Source organism: Caenorhabditis remanei, chromosome I, assembly GCF_010183535.1.
Source record: "Caenorhabditis remanei strain PX506 chromosome I, whole genome shotgun sequence".
Lineage (NCBI taxonomy): Eukaryota > Metazoa > Nematoda > Chromadorea > Rhabditida > Rhabditidae > Caenorhabditis > Caenorhabditis remanei.
In genome coordinates this window covers 11,185,833-11,212,585 of record NC_071328.1, presented here as the reverse complement: position 1 = coordinate 11,212,585, position 26,753 = coordinate 11,185,833, and the positions used below count along the sequence as shown (strand labels likewise).

General features: G+C 37.4%; 6 protein-coding genes and 1 pseudogene across 7 annotated transcripts; 2 read left to right on the top strand and 5 right to left on the bottom strand.

Annotated features, from left to right (window-relative positions):
- Window positions 1–7,060: 7,060 nt before the first annotated feature.
- GCK72_002462 lies at window positions 7,061–10,717 on the bottom strand (annotated as a pseudogene). The gene is made up of 9 exons: window positions 10,614–10,717; window positions 10,462–10,568; window positions 9,381–9,486; window positions 8,933–9,338; window positions 8,799–8,887; window positions 8,614–8,752; window positions 8,478–8,564; window positions 8,125–8,384; window positions 7,061–7,262 (listed from the first exon to the last, which is right to left on the bottom strand). Coding segments are annotated over exons 1-9 (1,500 nt in total).
- Window positions 10,718–12,764: 2,047 nt separating this feature from the next.
- Window positions 12,765–13,431, bottom strand: GCK72_002461 (uncharacterized protein; the record flags this gene model as incomplete). The annotated part of the gene is made up of 3 exons (XM_003112056.2): window positions 12,765–12,964; window positions 13,107–13,234; window positions 13,283–13,431. 3 exons carry the CDS (start codon window positions 13,429–13,431, stop codon window positions 12,765–12,767), a joined length of 477 nt encoding a protein of 158 aa, XP_003112104.2.
- A 180-nt stretch (window positions 13,432–13,611) lies between these two features.
- GCK72_002460 (uncharacterized protein) lies at window positions 13,612–16,788 on the bottom strand (the record flags this gene model as incomplete). The annotated part of the gene is made up of 7 exons (XM_053723436.1): window positions 13,612–13,734; window positions 13,859–14,040; window positions 14,144–14,375; window positions 14,422–14,720; window positions 14,770–15,139; window positions 15,295–15,384; window positions 16,642–16,788. 7 exons carry the CDS (start codon window positions 16,786–16,788, stop codon window positions 13,612–13,614), a joined length of 1,443 nt encoding a protein of 480 aa, XP_053592081.1.
- Window positions 16,789–20,337: 3,549 nt separating this feature from the next.
- On the top strand, window positions 20,338–21,695 carry GCK72_002459 (uncharacterized protein; the record flags this gene model as incomplete). Its single annotated transcript, XM_003111944.2, has 6 exons — window positions 20,338–20,437; window positions 20,640–20,803; window positions 20,850–21,240; window positions 21,374–21,456; window positions 21,507–21,590; window positions 21,636–21,695. The coding sequence occupies 6 exons, from the start codon at window positions 20,338–20,340 to the stop codon at window positions 21,693–21,695; spliced, it is 882 nt and encodes a 293-aa protein (XP_003111992.2).
- A 590-nt stretch (window positions 21,696–22,285) lies between these two features.
- On the top strand, window positions 22,286–22,779 carry GCK72_002458 (uncharacterized protein; the record flags this gene model as incomplete). Its single annotated transcript, XM_003111833.2, has 2 exons — window positions 22,286–22,372; window positions 22,417–22,779. 2 exons carry the CDS (start codon window positions 22,286–22,288, stop codon window positions 22,777–22,779), a joined length of 450 nt encoding a protein of 149 aa, XP_003111881.1.
- A 137-nt stretch (window positions 22,780–22,916) lies between these two features.
- On the bottom strand, window positions 22,917–25,269 carry GCK72_002457 (uncharacterized protein; the record flags this gene model as incomplete). Its single annotated transcript, XM_003111947.2, has 10 exons — window positions 22,917–23,142; window positions 23,191–23,453; window positions 23,497–23,814; window positions 23,862–23,973; window positions 24,019–24,146; window positions 24,194–24,371; window positions 24,416–24,527; window positions 24,573–24,956; window positions 25,005–25,129; window positions 25,181–25,269. The coding sequence occupies 10 exons, from the start codon at window positions 25,267–25,269 to the stop codon at window positions 22,917–22,919; spliced, it is 1,935 nt and encodes a 644-aa protein (XP_003111995.2).
- A 394-nt stretch (window positions 25,270–25,663) lies between these two features.
- Window positions 25,664–26,279, bottom strand: GCK72_002456 (uncharacterized protein; the record flags this gene model as incomplete). The annotated part of the gene is made up of 3 exons (XM_053723435.1): window positions 25,664–25,769; window positions 25,852–26,072; window positions 26,118–26,279. 3 exons carry the CDS (start codon window positions 26,277–26,279, stop codon window positions 25,664–25,666), a joined length of 489 nt encoding a protein of 162 aa, XP_053592080.1.
- Between the last annotated feature and the right edge of the window lie 474 nt (window positions 26,280–26,753).

Below are 26,753 nucleotides of genomic sequence, written 5' to 3'. Positions count from 1 at the left end.
GAATCCATTTCACTGAAAAACTTGAATCGGAAAAGACGGCCGTCCGAGCTTTCTGTTCAAAAATTCAAAATGTTTTAAACGTTTTTTTTTTCGAATTTTTTTCTATGCTAAGCAGTTGGTTTCTTGTAAAAAAAACTTTGGCCGATTCATCAAAAACACCCTGAAGATTTTGACTTAGAAATTCTTGTTCAACCTGAAGTTTCTATTTGAAATTCGATTCTCCCTATCTCTGAGTCAAATTTGAAATTTGTGGGTTACTGTACCTCTAGATTCAGAACTCCTGTAGTAGCTAGTGACCACAAGTCACAACTCCGTTGCAATAAAAATTTCAAGACTCATTTCTCTGAGTTCCCACGGAACATCTACCTGATCATTGAAGTTTCTGAAAATAACTGGCCACTGTGGGAAAGTTACAAGAGACTAGGACTTCATCAGAACAGAAAGCAAGAATCAGAATCAGAAAAACTTCGACGAAACTTCCAAAAAAACATCTCTCTCGCTTTTATCTCCGTTTGACGTAAATCCGTAATACAACTTCCAAAAACAAATACAAAATGTCTCCAAACACAAAAATCTCTATTCTTTTCTTTGTCTCTAACACCAAAAATCCCACCGTATGAAGTGAAGCGAAAGTAAATGAATTGTCAGGAAAATGAGAGGTCTTCACTTTGGTTTTTAGAAGACTTTCTCTTCTTCTTCTTCTTCCTTCTCAAGCCTTTCCCATCTTATGTTTTTTCAAGCTGTGAAAAAAAGGAAAATGAGACCTGGTTGGAGAGCAAAAAATGAAAAAAAAACGAGGAGGAGAGGAAGAGGAAAAGGGTATGAGGCCACCAAGATTTACCGACTTTTTGGAAATAAGAGAAGACGAAGAAGACGTCTTTCCTGAAGTCGTTATTTAGAATTCTCAACAACGACGACGCGCAGTTTCGTGGGAATATTCGGAAAGGTTGAACAAAGAGAAGCATGTGATGCAGTCGAAGAGTTCTTGGAAGAAGAAGAAGATGGTTTCAAGTCATCAGTTACTCATCAATCGTCTTGTTGGGTGGATCAAAGTATCAAAGAATTGAAAGATCTAGTAAAAAGTTAGGATCTAGGGAATCTGGATAACTATTAGAGTGCTTCCATGGAACTCTTTATTACAGAAAGCGGCACAGGTTGTATGAATACAAATAACAGCTGATCAACACAAAGGATTTCAGGCTGGATCATTCAAATTCCTAACTAGAGGAAGTTAATTCTAAAAGATCAGTGGAGAAGTGCAGAAACCTTACACCAGTTCTAGATTCAAGTGATTCTTTTATCCTCATTACTCATAGAACTACACTGCTCGACATAAGTATACAGCCACTTCATTTTTCAAATTTTTTTCATAAATGAGAACGTCTTCCATGGAATCTCAAATGCAGAAAAATACTGCTCTGGAGGCATAAAATTATGCGATAAAAGAAATTAGATCCCTCTCTATACTTTTCGAAAAAATTGATTTTTTGTGAAAAACAGCTTTTTTCGACGCGACATAAGTATACAGCCAGTACCTGAAAAATGGCGTAGAAGTTCAAAACTGTGTCAAATTACCAATAATCATATTTACAGTCCAATAGTGATTGTTTTTGGCATTTCAAGTTAAGAAATTTAAAAAATTTTGAGCACAACATGGAGAAAAATGCAAAAAACCTTGTAACGCATTTATGAATTTATTATCACAATGATATTATTTGTTAACAATAAGAAAACTACAGAATTTATCTGGATTTATGTTTTGAACCTGTTTTAAGAACTTCTATCAATCAATGAAATAGGGATTTGTGTCCTTTTATTGCTAATTCTTTGTTTTTCATGTATGTTTTCTCACTTTGGTTAAAAAATAACAATCGGAGTTGAGATTTACGTTGGCCCAATATAATTTTACAATTTTTGGGTTTTTCATGAACATTTATTCCACATCTTACCGGGATAAAACTTGTTTACTTGAGACCAGGGATGACATTTTTGTTAAGAAAATGGGGATGTAAATTTGAAAACGGAGTCCTGGGTTAAACAACCGAATAACAAAATTTTTAAGGGTCTATAGGTTTAAAGCACCTACTACGTCATGGCTTTCTTGAATTACAATAATGTTCTAACCTTTCAAGACTCTTTTTTTGCTCACACTTATCTTGTCGTTTATCTGTATTTGTTGGCAGCTAGTTTCTTTCACTGACGCCTCTCCAGACATCGAGTAAGCACGTTTTATCCCGGTAAGATGTGGAATAAATGTTCATGAAAAACCCAAAAATTGTAAAATTATATTGGGCCAACGTAAATCTCAACTCCGATTGTTATTTTTTAACCAAAGTGAGAAAACATACATGAAAAACAAAGAATTAGCAATAAAAGGACACAAATCCCTATTTCATTGATTGATAGAAGTTCTTAAAACAGGTTCAAAACATAAATCCAGATAAATTCTGTAGTTTTCTTATTGTTAACAAATAATATCATTGTGATAATAAATTCATAAATGCGTTACAAGGTTTTTTGCATTTTTCTCCATGTTGTGCTCAAAATTTTTTAAATTTCTTAACTTGAAATGCCAAAAAGTGCATCAAAACAATCACTATTGGACTGTAAATATGATTATTGGTAATTTGACACAGTTTTGAACTTCTAAGCCATTTTTCAGGTACTGGCTGTATACTTATGTCGCGTCGAAAAAAGCTGTTTTTCACAAAAAATCAATTTTTTCGAAAAGTATAGAGAGGGATCTAATTTCTTTTATCGCATAATTTTATGCCTCCAGAGCAGTATTTTTCTGCATTTGAGATTCCATGGAAGACTTTCTCATTTATGAAAAAAATTTGAAAAATGAAGTGGCTGTATACTTATGTCGAGCAGTGTATAAGAAAACAGGGAAATGCATAGAGTCCACTTGGATGCCATCGGCTCCTAAAAATGTCTTGAATCTGATATCCACGACATGAGTATTATCAAAACCCGACTCTACTGGAGGTTAATTACTGGTACGGGTAAGCATTCGATCATCACAAGCTCAAATTTAGAGAAGTGAAAATAGCTTCACCCTACAATACTTTCCACTGCTTTTCTCAAACTCTTTTGTTTTTCAACTTTTATGACATAGATTCAAGCTTCTTTTTTTTTTTGGAAAATCATGAAACCTCAGTCATTTCAAAGTTTTCATAGGGACTAACGTGTTTGTTTATTTTCTCCCGCTTTTCCCAGAACTCACCTCGAAAAAGTGCAACAATCAAAACTACGCCGACTTCAACCTTTCGACTCATCGTCGTCGTCTTTCGAGACGTGGCATCTGTGAACTTCTGAAAATAAAACACTTCAGAATATGACTACTGAACGAAACAAAACACAGAAAATGAAGAACTATCAAGTGTCGGTATTAAACGCCTTCTGATTCTCTAGAATATTCCAAATCTTCTCACGATTTGGTTTGCAACTTCAAAACGTCTACGAGAGAATCATACGATAATGTATTCTTTCACGTGAAAAAAGAGGAAAGTTTCCAATTTGTTCAGGTAAGAAAAATGGGGAAAGTATCCGATTACTCATGAGGTACCAGAATGCAAGACATAAAAAAATAGCTGAAAGAGGAGGCGGATAAATATATACATGGAAATTAGTGAGTAGAGAGAAATTGTGAAAAGATATTAGAAGATAGAAAGTTCTTTTTGAAATGTGATGTCCGGAAAGGGAAAGAATAATTGAAAAAATGTCGGTGGGAAATGAATATGTATTAAATTTCGCCTTGAATCTCTCAAAAAGTTTCTTTTTCGAATCGAAGATTATCCCTTTTAGACACTTAAGATGGGAAGATCGAAGAATAGCCAAAAAATAGAATAGTTTCGAGATTTTGATGAGATAGAATGAATATGGAAGAACGTACAAAAGGAAAAAATTTCTATGGATAAATACTACTTTCAGGTTTTTCGGTCCAGTTGAATTTCTGAAACCAATACTAAAAATAGGCAGAACTATTCAAACTACATAGGTTGTGAAGATTCATAAAGCAAATAGAATCCGACGGAAATAGGTGAAATTTGAAACAATGAATCAAAGATTTATGTAAAATGTAGACAGGAAGATGTAGTAAAAACTAGGTTTTCTCATGAACCCAAACAATCAATCTTTCAAAACAGAATGAACAGAACTCAACAAACGAATCTTTCGACTCTAGAATAACAATTTCAGAGAAAGAGATGTAATCCAAATGTATCTTTCGTTCTGCACTAAGATTCGAAATATAAAACCGGAGGAAACTCCAAATTGCAAGAAGATTAAAACAAGGGCATTCAAAAGAAAAATTAGTTTTGGGCACCCTGCTCAAATTAAAAGTCATCAAACCTTTGGGTCACGTGCTCTCATCTAATGCCAACACCAAAACTCATCCACGAACCCGTCCGAAAAAATTGGACTTTTTTTCGGACATCCCATGAGTTTGACCAAATCTGTCCGAAATTGAGCTCAAAAATCGGGACTCTTTTTATTTTAGAAAAGAGCACGAGGAGAGATGCCCCCTAGATGTCTGCCCCTCGGGGCACGGAAGACATGAAAAATGGAAGATGATGATGATAATATTTTGTGGAAGAAATAGAGAAGAAAATGAGACAAAAGAAGAAGAAGATTGAGTGGATTATTTCAGGTTTCATTCCTTCTTATTATCAGGGGTTGTACTATCGGAGAGCAAGCGGACAGGCCGATTTTCACGAAAAAGAGATTGTTCCCGTCGGCGGTTGTTAAGATTCCATTGATTTAAATTCACTTGCTGTTTTAAAAATTCATGTTTCAGTCTGATCCTAACAAATGAATAATCCAAAAAATACAACACACTCAGAAAAACCATCGGTTTTTAAATCATAACTTTCTATTTTCTGCCCGTATTTCAGTCAGAAGAGGTTCTCACCGAAACTGAGATCCATCTGATACGAATGAATATTTCGGTTGGTAGCCAGACTTTGTAGCCTCTTCGTGTCTAGCACTGAGTTATCCAACAACTTCTCAACTCTATTTTGAAATTGTCGTCGTTGGAAACTAGTCGGAGACTCATAAATTCCGAATTCATCTGAAGTGTAACACTTTATCATTTTCTAAACTAAACACCTTTTCTTCAGAAGATAGATTTCTATACAAATACCATGAAACAGTCCAAAAACATAGCATCTAGATGAATACATTATTTGTGCCATACATTTTAGAAGTGAGCCGCAATTTGGTACCGTAACCCATTTCAAATATCTTTGACTCGACTAAAACTTTCCGAGTTTACGACAGCACCATTAGTGAATAACCTGAACATACTGAAGTCCAAAATAAACTAATCGTCGGTCATAAAACATAAAAACCGAACAAAACTACGCGCCACCCTGCAACCAGAAAAAGAAGACACAACAAAAAAAGAAAATAAATTATTTTTCGGAGCTCTTCTCCTCCTTTTTTCTTCTTCGGAAGAGCAACATGATGAGCATATGAGTAGTAGTTTTGACAGAATTGAACGGGGAGGTCCAAAGAAGAAAAACAAGAAATTGAACATGAAATGGGAGGGAGAGAATAAACATAAACTTAGACAGGAAAAGCGGAAGAGGACTTCTGAATTACATTTGAAATATAGTTGACAAGAATGTATATGACACATACATAAAAAAGGAAATGATGAACAATTATAGAAAATTTAGAGAAATACATGTCTTCCGCTGACATCATCTGATGTTTAAGTATCTCTGTCGTTCTCTGAATCCACGAAATCTGGAAATTTCTGAAATGAATTCTTCTGGAATAAGGAACCGAAAGAAGCGTAGAATAATGCATGATAACTGGATTTTTTACGAGTTTTTTCAAGGTTCCTTGTGTCTTTTGTTTGATTTTTTGAGGTTGCATTTTGAAGGAAGTCGAAAGACCAAAGGCAAAAACTAGTTTTCAAAAAAAGCTCATTCTACCGAGTGGATTGGGATCTTCGAAATTGGAGAAAAAGGATATAATTAATACAAAAGAGAGGAGTATAACTCAGTGATCAGATATCTCGTAAAACCAGTAATTGATTGGAGTAGGTGGAATTGATCGTAGAACGGAAATCTAGATGATAGGAATAAAATCGAATAAAAATAACAGGAATAAAATCCCGAGATCGGAACTATGGATAAATCCAGTAAGAGTATGGGAGAAAGGAATAAAATCCCGAGATCGGAACTATGGATAAATCCAGTAAGAGTATAGGAGAAAGGAATAAAATTCCGAGATCGGAACTATGGATAAATCCAGTAAGAGTATGGGAGAAAGAAATAAAATTCCGAGATCGGAACTATGGATAAATCCAGTAAGAGCATGGGAGAAAGGAATGAAATTCCGAGATCGGAACTATGGATAAATCCAGTAAGAGTATGGGAGAAAGGAATAAAATTCCGAGATCGGAACTATGGATAAATGAAACGATAAGAGAACTGGACTGTCTTCCAATAAAAACCACAAAAACTGTGAGTTGTCATTGTTAACGTGGCAAACAACAACAGAAAACAGGGCACTCACATAGAGGTCACGTTTTTAATGCACGTTGAATTTTGTTGATTCTACAAATTTAACGTGAATATTTCTCACTTTTTTTACACTTTTTGAGAAATTACGTTATGGCTTGTTACGATCTTGATCTGCCGGCCGACAATTCTGGTGCGTAGAGCAGTTTATGTTGCTCTCGTGCCCTTCCGTGATTATGCTCAAAGCCATCTTCTGATTTTTGCCGATTTCCCGTATAGTGGTTTCTGTGTTTTCTGAAAGTTCAGCTACTATTTTCTATTGACTATGAGTGTGATGTATTTGAAACACCACATCGTTTTTACACTTTTATTTCATGATCTGAAAGAATGCCCACTTCGGGGTCTTGTGATTTGTTTTTATCATTTATTTCAACACTTGACCGCAAAGTGTTTCGTCTTTTTGGGTATAAAGAAAATTTTCAAAGCAGTTTTCGAGAAATCTTTATTGTTACACAATACCAAATTTACATATGTTCAATTCAAAATGTTTGACATTTAGGTGCGGCTGATGTAATACATTGATTTGCTCAATAAAGAGCCCAGTCCTCGTCTTCTTTATCCGTTTTCTTCTCCTTCAATTGGGCAGCAACTTGCTCATCGCTGGTTGGCCAAACGACAGCCTTCACCGTGTCGACGACTACTTTTTTGACGATGGAATCGCTGACAGCGAAGTAAGCACAGGCTCCGACGGCAGCGATGGTGTAGAGCATGGTTCGGTGGATGGGAGGTCTGGAAAATGAACCGGTGTTGGTATGAAGTTAGCCATGGAGACAAAGAAAAGAAAGAGAAGAAAAATAATAGATTGAAAGTTGTGTGACAACTGAAAAATGAAGATAGAATTCTAATAAACCCTATTTTATCCCCAAACAGATCGGTATCACTTGCTTTTGATTGTACAACTATAATATTCTCGTCAATAATTCGAACCCGAGACGTTTTCAGGGGAAATCATCTGCCAATTAGATTGATTTTTTCTTTGAGGTATTAATATACATTTGGATGCATTTTTCTTTACTTTGAAGATTTGGAAATTCGAAAAAGAGAAAGGAAAAGAGCTGCCACCGCCAAAAAGTAGTCATGTCAACACAAAACAACAAAATCAATACTGAGAATAACGTCGTCTCAACAACTAGTTTGCAGCATCTCTTCTACATTTCAGCACGCATATCAAAAGAAGAAATCAAAACTACCAATAACTCTTACAATCGATAAGTTAGAGTAGAAACAACAAGACGAGGCAAGCAATGGCAGATGAAATAGAAAATATTGGGAATTTCGGGTGAGAGGAAACTGGGAGAGTGAGAGAAATGAAGAGGAAAGAAATAGGACGGCTTCCTAGGTAGACACAGAGAAACGTAGGCAATGCGCAGTGGAGAACAGCTGAGTTCAGTAAGAGAGTGTAGAGGATTGAGAGGATTAGAGAATCTGGGTGAGGTTACTGTCAAATGTGACGTCATAGAAAATTCTGGAGTCTCCAATTAAAGGATGATGGTTGAGATATAAGATAGAATGAATAGATTACGAGAGGAAATGGTATTCAAAAACTTTATTCCCAAAAGATGATTTCATTGTAAAAGTACATAATAATAACTATAATCTGCTTCTATTCTCAATTGGTTTCAGAGGTCCATCCACTTTCTGCAATCGTACCCAATCAGGCATTGGAGGTGGTGAACCAAGCTTCCTCTTGAAGAAATTAACCGTGTTTGCCCATGTTCTCTCTTGAGATTTCGCGTGTTGAGTGATTTCTCCACCGTATCCACAGTAGAATCCTTGGAATTTCGCATAGACAATGTCGTGGTGAGGGAAGTATGGAGGCTCCATGATATGACCACCATTCACCAATTCTAGCTGGAAAATATGAATTCTGGATTGTTCAAAATCAAAGTGCTGAACTTTCGGTCATAAAAAACCAGCTAACTCTCAAATATTCCATAAATTTACCTCAACGTAATGTCCAGTCTCTTGTAATTTCTTCTGAATGTGAAGATTTGCATGAATGGACGGAGCACACAAATCATCAACGGATCCCTGAAAAATAAAACATTTTCATCAACTTTCGGAATCAAAGAGCACTTACGATTAGTCTGAATGCAGTTTCTTTTGGAATCCAATGCCATGGAATCGAATTCTCTTCCGTCAGAAGAGGAGTCAATGTTTTGAAACATGGAGCAGTTGCCAGGATTGTATTAACAAAAAATAACTTGGAGTCATCGAGTCTGGAAACTCAAGTTCTAAAAAATTATATTTTGTTCGGAGACTTACTCTGGAACAATCATTGATTTTCCGTGCTCTTTAAGCATTACATAACTGCTTTGAGCATGTGGACCGTTGATCGAAACTACTGCTTTGATCTGTAATTTCAGTCCTTGCTTCTGATAATCTTTATTTCTCGTTACCTGTGGATATCTAGTTGCCAACAAATCAACAATAGTTGCTCCAAACGAGACTCCCTGGATTCCGAGCATATTAGTTGTATATGGAAGACCAAGTACAAATTCGATAGGCTTCAAGAAGTATTCCACTTCAACATCTTCTAATTTATACGGAAGATCTTTGAATTGGAAAAATGCCACACAAATGACGACGAATCCCTCCGAAGCCAACATTGCTCCTTTATGCTCATGGAGACCTCCTCCAGTTCCAGAGATATCCATGACACAAGGGAATGGACCATCTCCTGGAGGCTTGAAAAGTGTTCCACAGAATCCGTCGTGTTCGATTTCAGTTCTTGTCAGAAGTGGGTGCATCCAGTGTTTTTTGATGTACATTTCATCGAGTTGGTTCCCAGTCTCATCGGATAATCTGAAAATGAGGATGTCATACAATTCATCGGACTTGTATTACCTAAGAAGATAAAAGAATGGAATTGGAGGAGTGCATCGGAGATATCCACCGTAAGCAAAGTCTTCGCAAGGCGTCATCGAGAGGAATAGTCCCATTCCATCGGCTTCTGCAAAGATAGATTTCCAGTACTATTTTCCCAAATTCAGATTTCTATGTTTCCTCTATTTTTTGAAGATGTTCCTGTCATTCCAAAGTCTTATAAATCCAAAGTCCACGATTTAAATCAAGACTACAAACATGGCAACGCTGTAACTTTTTTATTGATAAGAGAACTGATTAATGATACTTCCGAAATAAAAGAATTATGTGCATAAAAGTGCGAAGTGCACTAAAAAAGAGTTTAGTGGGTATGTCATGTACTTGGAACGGCAAAATGTTTTTTGGAGTCCCTTATTTGAAAAAGAGTCCCAGACAAATTTAGAGCGCAAGTTTCCATTTCCCCATAAAATTTATTTTCTCGAACCATGCAGTCATTATATTTTTATTATCTATGCATGTTATCAGTAGTGGTTAATTGGAACCCTTCTGTATAAAAAACAGTCATTTATGTTTTATGATCCAATCAAATTTAATTTGATAAGAGGAGAAAAAAATAAGTTTCGAATATCTAAAAAACGAATAAAAACATATTGATAAGAGCGGTTTTCATTGTTTTTTCAGGACTCGTGAGACGGTGGAAAAATATTATTTTTCATCGGTGATCCTGGCTATCAAAATGAATTATGAAGAGCAAACATGTCTACTGTTTATAATGTTTTTTGGTGGTTTGGTTTCAGATCAATTGGACAATAGGCTACAAATGGTTTTTAGAAATGACGGAAATCAGAAAATCATAAAAACTGAATACTCCGGGAGGAAGACGAGTTTTCCTGGAACCAACTCGGAATCAAGATAACAAAAAATATGGTTGGATAAAGTGGGACTATGAACCTGTTTCTCTGAGAACCTACGTTCTAAAAACAGATAAAAGTTATATTTTCGAGTTACTCAAATACTTTCACAATTGAATCTTCGAATTTTCCGACTATAGTGAAACTTTCGTAGAAACTGTAACTCTCGACGTGCTTTCAAAAACTCTCACCAAAATAAGTTCCTCTCAATGGTTTCTCAGTTCTCATATCGATATTTCCATCTTTATCTGCTTTCAAAATACAATAAGATGCATGAGATCCATAGTTATGACGGAGTCTAAAATTCATTCAATCTTCTCTGAAACCGTTCCCATTCACTTACTTCATATCGAATCGATAAGCTCTTCCAGGCTCCAAACCACTTGCAGTGATGTGAACATGTTCGGGTTGGAGGGTATCGGCTCTGTCGATTTTTAGATGTTTCATATTTCTGCAAACTATTTTTAGTGCAAAATTGAGAATTGAGTCAAGAAAAAGAATGAAGTGAAAGTCAGAAAAAGCTTTGATCGTAGACTGAAAATGAAGAGAAAATGATAAGAAGAACAAACCATGAGACGGGATTAACAAGACGACTGAAAAAATAATTTCTCCGTTTATTCTGACGAGGAAATGTTGCTCGTTTACCGCCTCCGTCATTCTTATCATTCATCACTTTTTGTATAAATCAACGGAACTGATAATGAAAATGGAAAACGACGGTTCAAACAGGAAAATGTGATGTTGAAAAGGGGGTGGGTTAGGCTCCGGTTGCAGAAATAACATTAACAAACTTTGAAGCGAGAAAAATGGACTTTGTAATGGAATATCGAGTTGAATTAAAACAATTGAAGTCAACGACAAAGTCCTAGTTTTTTAATACTATTCTCGCTAAGAAGCTGTTTTGTGACTGAATTTTGTTTACTGGAAACTCGTCTACTTTGGGTGTGCATCACCGGGTTACACTTTGTTCCGATTCTCCAATATTCGTGATTTGTATTCAAAACATGTGTTTCTTCTTTTCCGTAGTTGAAAGTTTTTTCGTAGCAAGCCTTCCAATAGAGTTATGCAATTATATAGAAACATTTTATTGTTCAATATTCTGCAGATTATGAGCGTTTTGACTTGAAAAATGATTTTAAACTTCTCGCTTTTCTATATGCATCTTCCTCCATCGAACAGTCTGGAAAAAAGCTTCCAAAACGTAATTACCATTCTGCTTTTTTGCAAGATCAGTGAGCGAGGAGAGTGGGCGGAGTCTGCTCGTATGCAAATCATAGCGAGCGGCGGAAACCGGGAGGTGTCGGTACACATCGCAGTATTGGTCGTAGCCTCCCACTGCTCTCGCCGGTTTTAACCCAGTTAACAAAGGTTAGCATGGATTTCGACCATTCGAAAGAATGTGTTGAACACAAATAAATTTTGGACAAGCTTCTTCGGGGTTATCCGTTGAAGCAAAGATGCAATGAAGCTACTTCTACAGTACAAGCATTCAATTGTCTGATTAAACTTGAAAAATGCAGACATTGAGTAAATACATTAAATTTGAGAAAACTATTGGTATTTAGTTTCTAACTCTGAAAGCATGTAATAATGTGTCTAATTCTTGCTAAACCTTTTTGCGTAGGTTTACAATACAGTTTTCTATTTATTTACAATTTTTTGAAGCAATCCTCCCAAATGAGTTAAAGGCCTTTATAAAGGTTCAAATGTATAGAACTTCCTTTCTTTTATGCCTCTACGTGTTGTGTTCCTTTTGGCTTGAAAATTTTCTCAAAATTTCAGACTTCCCTATCCATTTCAAACAGGAATCTAAAAAACTAATATAATCTCCAAAATCTTCCTTCTCTCCAAAAAGGCATTTTCATGTTGCTTTTGGAACGCACAACGAGCCGCAAAGGTGGGCGGAGTCTGCTCGTATGCAAATCATAGCGAGCGGCGGAACCCGGGAAGTGTCGGTACACACAGTTGTATAGGTGGCCTCCTCCCGCAGCTTTCGTTGGTTTTAACCCAAGTTAACCAAGGTTAGCATGGATTTCGACCATTCGAAAGAATGTGTTGAACACAAATAAATTTTGGACAAGCTTCTTCGGGGATATCCGTTGAGGCAATATCATTTGCAGTTCTAATAGTGTATTTCCGGGATTAATTCTGTTCCTCTTCTCTCATTCTTCGCAAAATGACAGGTGTCAACGGTCTTATTTCAAGTCAAAGTCCGTATTCTGTCATATTGAACGTACTACCCGATACATAGCGTTCCTGTTTTTTCAAGTTTCTTATGAATCATTTTATTGAGATAAATATTATCAAATCGGGGAATAGTACGAGATCGAGAGTCTTTTTCTTTTACCGGTGACAATGGCCACAAAAATTGAGATTTTGAATTTGGATGTTTCGATGGGAGATTCATGAAAAATGAGATCTACAGTGTAATATAGAGATTCCGGAGGAGAGATTATATGAGAGAGATCTTTTGAGAAATGAGTATAATCATAGTTCACATAATTGTACATTTCGACGGGATTCGTGGGTTACAACAATTGAATCGATGAAGTTTCGAACACCATGAAGTATTGGCATTCGGTGCTCCAGGGATTGGTGGAAGTAGGTCGAGATCATCGGATAGAGAGTCGTCGTTGTCTAAATCGAATGAATCACGGAGTCGGCATCTTTCTTTTGATTCTACTGTTGATGAATCTGAAACAAAGGTTGGAATAATTGTAGGAAAACAATGCTTGAATTTGAAAAATGTCATGTAGGATTTGAACCTGATAATTGTCGTTCTTTGGTGTAAATTTCAATCGATATTGATGGCTGCCTGCCGGAGCCAAAGACTCACTTTTACTAGACTGTCTAATATTCTGTCCTTTATCATCTTCCTGTGGAGGTGTTTTGTCATCTTCCTCATCACTATCCAGATTGCATTCCACCAATCGACTCTTCTCTTCTTCTTTTGTTATAGGTATTCTGAAATATCAAAGTTAATCAAAAACTTCCTCTCTCAATCAAAAACACCTATTGGGTTTCAACTCATCCGTCTCCTCATCAACATCCACGTCATCTAACGTGAAGACGTCCGACTCGTTTGCAAGAACACGTGGCATTCCAGATGACCTTATTTGATATTTCGCATATCCGCGAGTCGACGTGCTTGGCACGTTCATTTGGAAGAGATGGGATACTGTAAGTGAGTGGGGGTAAGACAGAAAAAAAGCGCACATAAAAGGACAAAGGTTAGAAAGTATGGACATGGAGGGTTAGCAACCGTATAAATTGAAATTCAAAGAGACTGATAAGAATGATTCTTTATACTGAAAGTAACAAATTGAAAAAAATTAAGAAAATCATTTTGGCAAAGTGAAATGCTTCTTGAGTGGCTGCCAGTCTTTGTAGTAGTCTTTGTCCACATTTTGATTGATTGCCCAGTTGGTAATTGCCATGTTGAGGGAGCTCTCGAACATGAACGACTGAATAAGTTAGTTTTAGCTTTTTGAAAAATGTGCACCCAGTTGTTCTCAATTTTTGCCTGATGGGACAGATTGCGATTCTCCACAAGAATTTACTTTGTTTTATTTCTAAAAAGCTACTCACCATGGTTCCTTCGGCGACTCTCTGTGGTTTCAAATCGACATTCGACGCCATTTCGAAACAATTGAAATCTGGTCCGTGAGGGGTCATCATTGAGTGAAGAGATCCACCACCTGGCTTGAATCCACCTTCTTTTGCTTCGTAGCATCCAGTGATCAACCCCATATATTCAGACATACAGTTGCCTGGAAGGAATATATTATTGGGATTGAAAAACGGTTTCAAAATTAGCGTCAGCTATGATTTTTTTTAGTTTGATGAAGCGCGGTTGCAAAGAAAAAGACTTACGATGATAATATGGTGGTCTGAAAGTGTTGTCAGCACATCCCCATCTTGGTGGAAAGATCACAAAATCAGCGATAGCAGTTCCATGTTTAACAGATGGAGCAGTGAGAACAGTGAAGATCGATGGATCACAATGATCAAAGGAGACAGTGTTGATGACCATAAACTTACGAAGATCGTATTTGTATGGATTGTAATTTCCATGCCAACCGACAACGTCGAACGGAGAATGACCCTGAAATGAAAAACAAATGTAATATGTTCTTTGAATTTAGTGTTACTTGTTTAGCCTGAAACCATGCTCCTTGATACTTGTTAATGATTGTGTATTCTACATCCAAATCCTCAAACCAGGCAACGGGAGCCTCGAAGTCTCTTGCATTTGCAAGCCCGTTGGCTCCAATTGGTCCAAGATCCGGAAGTTGGAAATGAGTTCCGTACACTTCGAGAATATAACCACGAGATGGTCCACGGACTGCAACAGAGAAACGAATTCCTTGTGGAATCACGATAATTTCTTGTGGATTAACTAGAAGACGTCCGAATTCGGTGGTGATCTCCAATGCTCCTTGTTGTGGAACTGAAATAATCACTTATGAATTTTCCAAACAACTTTCAGAAGTTCTTACCAATCAAAAAGTCTCCATCCGAATTATACATAGCAGTATGTTCCATACTTGCATTACATGAGAACTGATGAATTGCCAATCCGGTACGACTGATCACATCTCCTCCACCACAAACTGTATACAAATTATCGACGAATGTAACGTCTTCTTTTGTTGGAAGTGGGAAGGGATTCCAACGATATTGATTTGGATTTGGTGGAATCGATGAGAAGTTGTTGGTCCAGTTGCTTCCATTTTCAGATATTGCTTCAAATGGACGATGAATTACCGAAGGACGAATACGATAGAGCCACGATCTTTGGTTTTGGGAACGTGGAGCGGTGAAAGCAGTTCCACTGAGTTGCTCGGCGTAAAGACCATGGGCGCACTTCTGAAGATAATTATTGCATTTCAAAAATAATAATTCTAAAATTTTTCGCTCCCGGGTGGGCTCGAACCACCAACCTTTCGGTTAACAGCCGAACGCGCTGCCTATTGCGCCACGGAAGCACGATTTCCGGGAGTCTTAGTTGATTTATAACTAACCTGCGGAGAGTTCTGTCCAACGGGAAGAGCATCAGGCACTCTCGGGTCAGCAGACGCATGCTCGTTGCCAAAGCCTGTTAGGTACTTTAGCTGAAAAAAGAAGGATCAATAAATAAATGAGAAAATCCGTGAAGCGTAGCAAATAGAATGAGAGAAAAGAGCTCTAGAGAGCTCCTTGTTTTTTTTCTTTCCTTGAGTGATTAGTCATCCAAAAGAGGCATAGAGAAATGGCTGCAAATTGTTTTCCTTAGATTTGAAATTTGATTTTTTTTTTCTTCTCTTTCTCTTTGACCTAGATATCATATTCTATTCTAAACGTAGAATAAAAAGTTTGAAAATGTGTGCATTAAGTCGTAAATTCGAAAGCACTTACGACAAAATGCACACAAAGTGCATCGTATTAAATTTCTTTCAAGAAAACGAACATTTCGAAAATTGGGATAGACGAAGAAAAATATGGGTTAGACACCCATTTTACTACGTTTTTCGTTTCAGAAGGAACCGCCAAACACCGTTTTGAGAAATAGAGAGAATTCAGAAGAAGAAAAGAAGAAAAAGAAGAAAGAAAATGGGTGACAGAGGGACAAAACAAGTCTCCAGAGAATTGAGAGAACACCACTCAGCCGTGGGCAAATTTCCATAAAGTTGGAGGAATTGGGACTGAGTTTTGACGCAAAACGGAGTGGAGAAGAGAGATATGAAATGAGAGATATATGGAGAATTATTGAGAGATTCAGAGAGTTGAGATCTAGAATTTCTGGGTTCAGAATTAAAAATGAATACATTCATTCCGCTCGAGTAGAGAGAAGCTTCTGGAAATGGTTATACGTCAGACGTGTTTTATTCCAGGAGAGGGAATTTCTTGGCATTAAAATTTTAATGTCACAAGAAAACGAAGGAAGAACATCTCAAAATATTTCATTCTTCGAACTTGATATCTGCCGAAACGATGCATGACCGAATTTTTAGAATCTTTTCAGGATGAAGCTAATTTCTATGGGCTCGTTTTCATAATAAAATTATTTTTTCGAAGAAGTCTCCGTAAGAATCTAATTGAAAAATGTTGGCTCACAATCTAGTCTAGTGATCTGGATTCTGAATCTGGTCGTGAGAAAATAAGAAGACATGGGAGTTACAGAAGTGATCTGATTTTGAAATTTAACATTTTGAACATGTCAAGTTTTGATGATTCGGATATTCACGAAATAGCATGTCAGATCTATAAAAGTCTGAAGAATATCCGAGAAAAGCAGAGAAAAAACGGAAAAGAAGAGAAATATTTGGTTAGTGAACATGTTGAACATGGAATTTCTTCATCTTTCGCTCATTTGCTCGTTCTCTTTTTACTTTTTCTGGGTGACAAAACGACGGTTGACGAGATGCCAAATTGAATTGAATGCGATGTGGAAAGAGGGCGGGTAAATTGCAAAGAAGAAGAAGAAGCACTCGGGAAAGACGTCCCACTCTTCTTTCACTAAGAAACGGACCACACATTCACATACAATTTGTGCATAATTTGACGAAAAGGAAGAAGAAAGAAGAGGAAGAAGAAGAAGAGAGTAAGGGGCATAGACTGGATTTAGAAAGAAAAAGAAAGGGGGCAAATGGATTTGTAAATGTAAATGTGAATGTGCAACAAATGGGTGGAAAGGACGGACGAAGACGGATGACTATGAAGAAAATGAATGGATGAAAAGATAGAAAAATGAGAGAGTGAAAGGAGTCAAAACAAATATATTCATCATTCTGCAAAACTCGGATTCGGAGAGAAAACGAATGATCTCATGGGAAAGAAAGTGTGTGAACAGTTGAAACCTCTGGAAGATCAACGCAGATATCTTATGTAATTCGGTGAATCCTTACAGTTTAGGAAATCTGATGATGTTTAGAGCAATGACGTTATCACGATGTAAAAATTGTATCCCATTAACCACTCGGTGCAATAACTCGAGACACACGGAGAAAAATATCGATCAAGAATTTCGGAGCAAGAGAACTCAAAAAAATATTTTATTCAAAACTTCAGGGGTGGCGTCTCTATGGGGAATTGAACTCACGAGTGATCGCGTATGGGGCAAAAACACAATTGAAGGCGTCAAGCGCTCGTCTTGTCTTTATGAAGTAGGAAAAAAAAAGAACGGGTGTCCATTAACTCTTGCTTCAACACCTCTTGACAATCGGCCCTGAACTTCATATTCTTTTTTAATTCTACCTGGAAATAGAAGAATGAGAAACCCGTCGAACTTGAAAAACTAGACACCTCCACCTTTGGAAACATCAAAAATCTAACTGAAACTTCAAAAGTGCTCTTCTCCTCTATTATGTTAGTAAAAATAAACAAAAGGAGCGTATACTGAAAGATAAGTTATAAAATGGAAAAGTGGAAGGAAATTGGAGTCAAATTTCTCATTTTTCAAGAGTTTCATCGGATCGGAGAAGAAGAGAAAACGAGGGAAATTCGATTCGAATTACATATATTCCTCTTCTAAATTAGACTCCTTTTCCGGACAAAAAAGAGAAAAGAGATTAGAAGAAATGAAGAAAAAAGAAGAGAAGACAGCTGATATTTCAGCTAATTCTGTGAGGAGATGCTGACAGCAAAATGAATGTTAATCGATATATTTCTCATAAGAATTGGGCTTCAGACACAGAATAAAACATTGTGAACCTCCATGTGAAAATACTTGAAAAAAGAAAAAAGCATGCGTTTGAGCATGAGTTGCTCGAGAAAAAGAAGATGATGACGTCATCACAGAGAGGGCAAAAACGGAAAAAGGAAACAATGGAAACGGAAAAAGAAGAGAAAGTGCAAAGTTTGAAAGAGAAATGAAGATGGATTATATTCAGAAAAAAGTGAAACTGAATTCAGAAGGTGTCAGCGACAAGAGTTGGTTATATAGAGGAAGGAAATCTAATTTCATTTCTTCTGAATAGCTTCTTGCTTCTCTGGGTATTCACTCATTCATTCGAAAGTTACTGTTTTTGCTCACTCTCAGGAAATGGGTCGTCTTATTTCTCGTAAATACATACTTGAGAATGCAAGATTGCACACAGACTGGATGCAGAAGATGAATTGAGGAAGTAGTAGTGAGTCGAATAGATGAGAAACTATGACATCACAAGTGTTTTGAGACTTTCACGGGCTCCCAGACGCGATTCCAAGTAGAATTCTGCTACACTAACGATTCGATTACTCTCATTGTCCTCGCTCAAATGGTGCTTCAATCTACTTTCGCCTCAACGGATAACCCCGAAGAAGCTTGTACAAAATTTATTTGTGTTCAACACATTCTTTCGAATGGTCGAAATCCATGCCAACCTTGGTTAACTTGGGTTAAAACCAAAGAGAATATCGAGAGGAGGCGATCTATACAACCGTGTGTACCGACACCTCCCGGGTTCCGCCGCTCGCTATGATTTGCATACGAGCAGACTCCGCCCAGTCTCCTCGCTCACTGATCTTGCGAAAAAGCAAAATGGTAATTACGTTTTGGAAGCTTTTTTCCATATTGTTCGATGGAGGAAGATATATATAGAAAAGCGAGAAGTTTAAAATCATTTTTCAAGTCAAAAGGCTCATAATCTGCAGAATATTGCGGCTCGCTGTTCTTTCCAAAAGCAACATGAAAATGCTTTTTTGGAGAGAAAGAAGATTTAGGAGAATATATTAATTTTACAGATTCTTGTTGGAAACGGATAGGGAAGTCTGAAATTTTGAGAAATTTTTCAAGTCAAAAGGAACACAACAAGTAGAGGCATAAAAGAAAGGAAGTTCTATACATTTGCACCTTTCACTCTTTTGGGAGGATTGTCTTCAGAGTTAAAAAAATTTCAGAGTTTAAAAAATTATTAATTCTGAAGATCAATGTTTTTCTCAAAGTTACTGTACTCAAAGCAGTTCTCTTCAAGTTTAATCAAGCTATTGGATGATTGTATTTCAAAAGTGCCTTTGATATTTTCTATTAATTTTTGTTTCTAAGGTGAGTTTTTAGTTTCAGCGACTTCGTTATGAACTGACACAAGTCTGAACTGCAATGAACCTATATTTTCAGTTCAAAATGTTTTCTTATTTTAAAAAACCAACCTCATCAAATTCCGACATTTTCGTTCGTTCCTCGATTAGAAAAGTCAATAAGAATGACCAGAAACCGACAGACCGAATACGGTTGTTTGTAGGTGTTGCGTGCCAAATCGAACCTTATCTTCTTTTTTGTCTAATGCCTCTCTATCAATAATACCTATTTTCTCTATCAATTAACTGCGTCTCTGCCCATTCAGATGACCGTTTCAACGAAATCGTCATGCTAAACAACCCTGATAATAGTCACGTGTTTTGTTCCGTATCATGGAAGAAAAGGGAAACACGATTGACTCGATAAGATAGTTATCAGAAATGTTGCATCGCATCGAAGTTTACAACCCAATTGGATAAATAACGACGAAATAGAAAGTAGTTTGAGGTCAAAAAAATTCATCTGATGCAAATAGAGCATCGTACTTCCAGATTGCTTTCAGAAAAAGAAATGCTTACTGATAACTTTTTACAAACAGTTAAATTTCAGATGGAAACCGAAAAAGTCAACCATTTTGAAAAGGTTCTGAATGCGAAAAAAATCGAGTATAAGTGCTATTCGTGACAGCTTTTGAGCCGATTTATGAGAAAACGAAACCCATAATCATCCCCAGAAGCCTTCCGTTGTGTTTCCAAACAGAAACCAATTTATTGCACCTTCGCCGCTATACAAGTAATTGACAGAACAATTCGAGAACGCCTACGGTAGTTTTGAATAAAAAGGAGGCGCGGCACCCGATTCCTGATTCGAGAATTTTTGATAGCAAAAATAAAAAACGTGAACTATTTTTTTTATGAAGACACGCAAGGTTGTCATAACGTGGAGATTGAAATTCCACATGGAATTCAAACGCTTTTTGTCATTATTTTTCATCTACACATCACGGTTAGTCATCATCATCCACAAAATCAGTTTCACTTTTGATTCCAGCTGAAAAATCGTGAAATCGCAGTTTGAAGAAACAAAAGCAATGGCGGAAATCTCGGAAAGATATGTGGAACAGTTCGTGACAACGTTTGAGACAATGCGTCGTCGAGCCATTGCTTACTACGATGGAGTTTTTTATCTTGGTGAGGAATTCCGAAACGAACAAAACTGTTTTTTTGTTGAAAATCTACTTTTTGTTGGGTTTGACCTTTTTACCCAACGCTCGCCGACACAAAATGTAAACGGCTGAGGTACGCGGGAGAGGACACCATGCCTCACCAAGGCGAAGATATTCCTCTCATTTCACGAGCTGATCCCACCCCTATCAAACTTTTCGGTTTTCAGGAAGAAAGCTGGAGAAGGCTGCAGAACGTCTGAAAGAGGTAGCTGAACCGGCATCTTACGATGCTCGTGATTATGTGAATCAGTCATTGGCCGACAATTCAGCATTGGATACAATTGAAATAGAAACAAAGAACAGTTTGGTGGAGATGTATCTCGGTATTTCGGTGAGCGGTTTTCTATAGAAATTGGGTAAAAACATTTGAACTTCAGGTGATTCTGATTGGTTTGGCTGGAGGACAACTTTCCGGAGCTTATGCGTTGGCTCCTATCATCCAATACTTCTTCGATTCATACGTCGTTGTTATGATTCTCATCGCATTACCAATCTTCGTCTACTACAATGTTCGCAAGAATTCGAGTCTCGATGACACCGAGCGACGTAGTGTTTTGTTCTCTTCTACTCTTGTTTTTGGAATTTTCACGGGATATCTCACTGGACCACGTATCCTTTCACTTGCTCCATCCACTCTTTTCCTTCCTCCATTTCTTTTCGCTTTGATGTTTGACAATGGAATTGTTCCAACTCCTCTTTCGTCTTTGAATCGTCAAAGTTTCTTCATTTCGTTTGCTTCAGTCAGTGTGTTTCTTGCAACTTCACTTGGTTAGTTTTTCAAAAAAATTTCGCTCCCGGGTGGGCTCGAACCACCAACCTTTCGGTTAACAGCCGAACGCGCTGCCTATTGCGCCACGGAAGCACGCTGTGTCTCTCTTCGATGTCTCTTTTTCAATTTTAGCATCCATCGTCTTGGGCAGTTTCTCGACTGCTATCTCTCTTCTCAACATCGTTCATGCAACCGGTCTCTATCTTCACTTCCAGGTATTTAGAACTCAGTAAATCCTATTTTCAAGCAAAATTTGAGCTTTCAGATAATTTTGCAACTTATCAAAGACAAGGTCTTCTTGGTTGGAGAGAGCCAATCGGTTTATATCGGAGTAACTATTATTCTGCAGGTACTCTCCATTTTCTCAATTTTCCATATATTTTTCATGTTTCAGTCCATCTTCACTCTCTTGTTTGGTTATAATCTAGAGACTTCTCAAAATCTCCAGAAATGAAATCTAAACACTTGAGGACAAGATTCGAAGTTGCCTACTTTTAATAAAGGTTTTATTCGGTTGCAACCCAGAATACTGTATTCTTTTATTTTATTGATTATTCCCTGAAGATAAAGACGGTTTCGAATTTTCAGATTCAAGAGGTTTTCAAAATGTGTTTATTCACATTTCTATTAATTTCCATCAAAAATATAATTTTCCTTTCTAGAAAACAACAAGAGAGTCAAGTAGGCGGAGTAAAAGTACACACAAAACATAGCGGGCGGCGGAACCCGGGAAGTGTCGGTACACACGCAAGTATAGGTCGCCTCCTCTCACTATTCTTGTCGGTTTTAACCCAAGTTAACCAAGGTTAGCATGGATTTCGACCATTCGAAAGAATGTGTTGAACGCAAATAAATTTTGGACAAGCTTCTTCGGGGTTATCCGTTGAAGCGAAAGTGTATTTTCTTGTAAGTAAGTTTGGACTTTTTAACGTGTACCGATAAGAAGAGGGGCCGAGTCGAGTTCAAAATGTAAATATCGGATACTGCACGTGGAATTCTGTGGATGCCAAACATTTATTCCTTGATAAGAGGAATATAAGAAGAATGGCTCGTACTAAAAATGCAACCCCTCTCCCAAGTCCTCCTGGAACACCACAACATACCACTAAAGCTAAAGCTCAATCTAAAAAGGTGACAAGAATGAAACAAATTTTCTGATCAATTCGTTTTTTCAGAGAACAACTCGTTCAAAACGTGCCGGTCTTACCTTTCCAGTCGGCCGTATCCATCGTAAACTGCAAGTAGCAACTAATGGACACCGTGTTTCTCCTGGAGCATCTGTCTATTTGGCTGCTGTTCTCGAGTATATGACTGCAGAAATTCTGGAAATCAGCGGAATGGTTGCTGAGCAGAGCAAAAGAAAAACAGTCACTCCTCGTATGATGCAGTTGGCTGTTCAACAAGACAACGAATTCGCCGAAATGTTCAAAGATATAACTATTTCTCAAGGAGGAGTCCTCCCGAAACCAATTCATGAGTCTCTTCTCCCAAAGAAGAATGCTTCTGGCCAAGGAACTTCAGCAGGAGGAGCTCCATGAACTCAAGTTTCATATTTGTAGTTATTCAAATCGAGTTTTCGAGTCGAAAATAAATCATGAGTTCATAAAAGTGAGAACAACAAAGAAAACAACAAAGATAAATCAACAAAACAGCAATACAAGTTTGAAAAAAAAAACTAAACTTTAGAAAATTGGAAAGTAATATCTCCAGAAGAGTTATCAAAAAGCGCTCGTAGATTCAGAGACTGCTCGTTTTGGAGATCTGATATCGGGAAGTAGACTCCTTGTTTGTATCCTTTATTCCATTCAGGTTCTCCAGAATCAGAAACAGACAGAAGACCTGTAGATAGTGTAACGTTTCCAAACTGCCACTCCATCCATATTGGGATTCCATTAGACGAGCTGAAAGTAAAAGAACAACAGTTTCCGTCTGTTCAAAACAATTCTTACTTCATTTTTTCCATTCTTACTGCGCATTTCCTGCTTAGAATTTTCCCATCAACCGGGAAAGTCAGTAGTTCAACTGGTTCTCCTTTTACCGTTCCAGCGTATTCCCATAGTGATTGCTCGTCAACAATCGCGTCGGTAGCAGCTCTTGCTTTTGTTGAGATTCCATCGAAAAATGATAAATCGAATCCATTTACTGTTCCAACGTCAGCAGCAATTTTGTGTAGATCTTCGAAGCACTCGGGAAGCGCTTTCAGCGTTCCAACCTGAATAGAATTCATCAGTTTCAAATTGAAAATTAGGCGTTACATGTGGTTCGACTTTCAGTTCATCACCATGAAGCATCCTCAATACTTCAACATCATACAGAAATCTGAGATGACTCCATGGATTCATAGCAGACACGTAGAATGGTTCGGCGAGAATGATATCTGGTGTTTCCGTTAAGTTTGTCGCTTTTTCAATTATTTCCACATTTTTCAAGTTGTAGTATTGAATATATCTATAGAAAATGTCCCGGAATCGCTCATTGCCTTCAATTATCGTCACTTTTTTCGCTGTTTTTGCTGCAAGGAGACCCAAAAACGAGCCCTCGCCAACAGTTGTCACGTGGAGATTATTGGAGAGCTGAAAGATGAAATGAATTTCAAAACTTCTGAATGAAGGTGAAGTACCCTGTTGACTTCTGCTCGAAAACTGTGATTTTCAAACATTTCATTGATATGATACACTGTTTGTCGGCTCAACATTGAGTGTAATCCACAGACACAATAGGTTCTAGTGGTACTGCAAAATGTATCATTGAAATGAAACAATTTTTCAAAATCTTACTCTTTTCCAACTTCACTGAACCAAATACTGAATTCATCGTGATTGCACACGATTTCAAAAGTCTGACCCATCTCTACTTTTTTCTTTTGGGGGAGATAATAAACTGCTTGCATCCAGTGATCACGCCACTGAAAAATAAATTAAGCTAGAAAACTATTAAAAATTATCTAATAACTGCATAATTATCTGGATTCTTCCATTTCGGTGCCATATCAATGAAAGTTTTGCCAGTTCCATCCATATCAATATCCCACCACATAAGAATAGCATCAATGGTACCGGATGAGTGAGCTGTGGCTTTCCGAACAAATGACTCATCGAAAATTATCTTTTCTTCGTGCTCAAAGTCGAATCTGAACATGCAAAGTTTTTATGAAATCTAGAAAAATTGGCTTACTTGAAAGCAACGATGGGATCAGAGAGCTCTTGGAATTCATGAGTTTTCACTTCGGATAATTGAACATCGAAGACAGCTGCGGTGCCAGAACAATTACCGAGTGGGTGTTCATCTGTATATAAAGTTTAAAATCCAATTCTCGAACTTTCTAAAATACCTTCAGCTCCATTCAACCTCGGGATAGTATTGAACATTTTGAGAAGATGACTCTCCACAGGAACAATATACACATTCCCACTAGATGGAACAACTCGACATCCTGGTTTCGCTAATCTTTTCAATGCTTCTTTGAACGTTCTCAATGCTCCTTCTCCAATCAGCTCTGTGTCAAACACCTCCGCAACAATAATATCTGCAGGAGATCCTCCAATTTGAGAAACATCTGTTGATCTTTCAGAAATCACTGTAATTTTGTCAGCCCATTCACTGTGTCCAGTTATATGTCGTGCACAATCTCCCATTGGTTTGAATACTTCCAATGCCGTAACTTTGTCAGCACCTTCACGAGCAGCCATCAGAGATAATAAACCGGTTCCTGTTCCTACAAATGTTTCATTGTAACCAAGAAAGTGTCTTTTTTTTCACTAACCAATATCTAAAACATGAACTTTTCCATCTTCGTTTTCTCTTTTCTTTTCAGGAATTGTTGTTTTCAGTCCTTCGAGAAACTTATCATTTCGATCGAAGTCTAGAATCATGTCACCGAAACGACTTCTGCAAATGAGAAATATTCTCAGCTGAACTCTGAAATCAATTTCTAGAAACCTCGCTAGCTCTTGGGCCATATCGTAATCCTCCTCGGCCACCACCCATTCTCTTTCTCCGGTTTTCTGATTGATTTTTTCCAGGAACATTGACTTTTCTGCAACTTTTTTCGTTCTCTCAACATAAAAATACGATTTTTATGTAGATATTTTATATTGTTGATGGTCACTAGCAAAATGGATATAACATGATTTTTCACAGGTGTCAACATTTATTTTGTTGTTTTTTTCTTACTGAAAACATAGACCAAAATAGACAAGAAAGTTCACGCTTGCATGCAATATAATCAATCAATTCGAATATAAAAATTATAATATACACACAAAATTAAAAATAAATAAATCGGGGTCAAATGGGGGGAAATCAAAGGGGACGTGGTGATTGTAGGTGGGGGACAAAGTACACAAATTTCAAATATACCGCATTTTTATAAGGAGACAAAGTGTTGATGAGAGGAATGTCTCTTTTTGGCAATCGACTAGTTTACGCGGTACGAATTTTTCCAGGAACGTAGTTCTTGTCAATTGTTGTCTCTTGAAGGAAGATGTGTAGCGATCGCTCGTTTTGAGCCAATGGGTGACCGGCGACTCTGAAAATTACAACGATCAATGTATAAACTTGATAGCCGAATGAATGCTTTTTGTACTCGTGTAAAATCTTGAATTACTCACTTGTTTATGAACAGCTCCAGTGCTTTGCGACGGTTTTCAATGAACTCCTCTTCGAAAATTCCGTCGTCTGATCGGAACGGAAGTTGACGTTTGAACGATTTTCCGGGAAGGGTAGGAACGACGATTTTACTGTCCCTTTCCAGTTCTGCTCGAACCCATTCAAAGTCACTGTATCGTCGACGAACACTCGATTCCTTTTGTTTGAAGACCGGCAAATTAGACTGAAAACTCATTTGTAAGACAAAATTGTGAATAATTGTACTTACTCTCATTCTGATCTCGTAGTCAGTGTAGCGCATCTTTCCGACACCATGGGTAATAGGATTGATGACCTCAATTTCAAGGAAGTTGGCTGGTGGAGCGTAGGCTTCATCAAGAGTTTGTCGTTTTGACGGAATTCTTTGAGTGGCCGATGCACCGGTCGCCATAGTTCGCTGTAAAACGAAGTTTATGATTAGTAGAGCCCACAATGTTTATCAAGGTACCAAAGTATCGATTTTCACGCATACATAAACAAAGTATGAAAATCAAAAAGAGGAAAATTATATGCAACGAAACTTTAGAGCACTTCGTCCAGTAACTTGAAAATCAAAATCGGAGGACCTTTGAAACACTTTCAATCGGTTTTGTTTCTAAACAATCAATAAATTAAAACGGTAGTTTCTAGGCAATCACGTCAGAGATGGCGCGGATGACTCATATTTCGCCGATAAACAAAAGCGGAATGGCGAAACGAGAAAAAAAGTTTTGGCAAAAGTACGTAAACACTCGCTTGGTGTAAATGCACAGAATGAAAATGACCGTAGTTGGGTGTAAATTCAAAGTGGATTTGCAGAGAAAGCCAATTTTTTCTTTTGTTTGAAATTTTAGCATATAAATATTTCGTCAGATGTTGTTGAAAA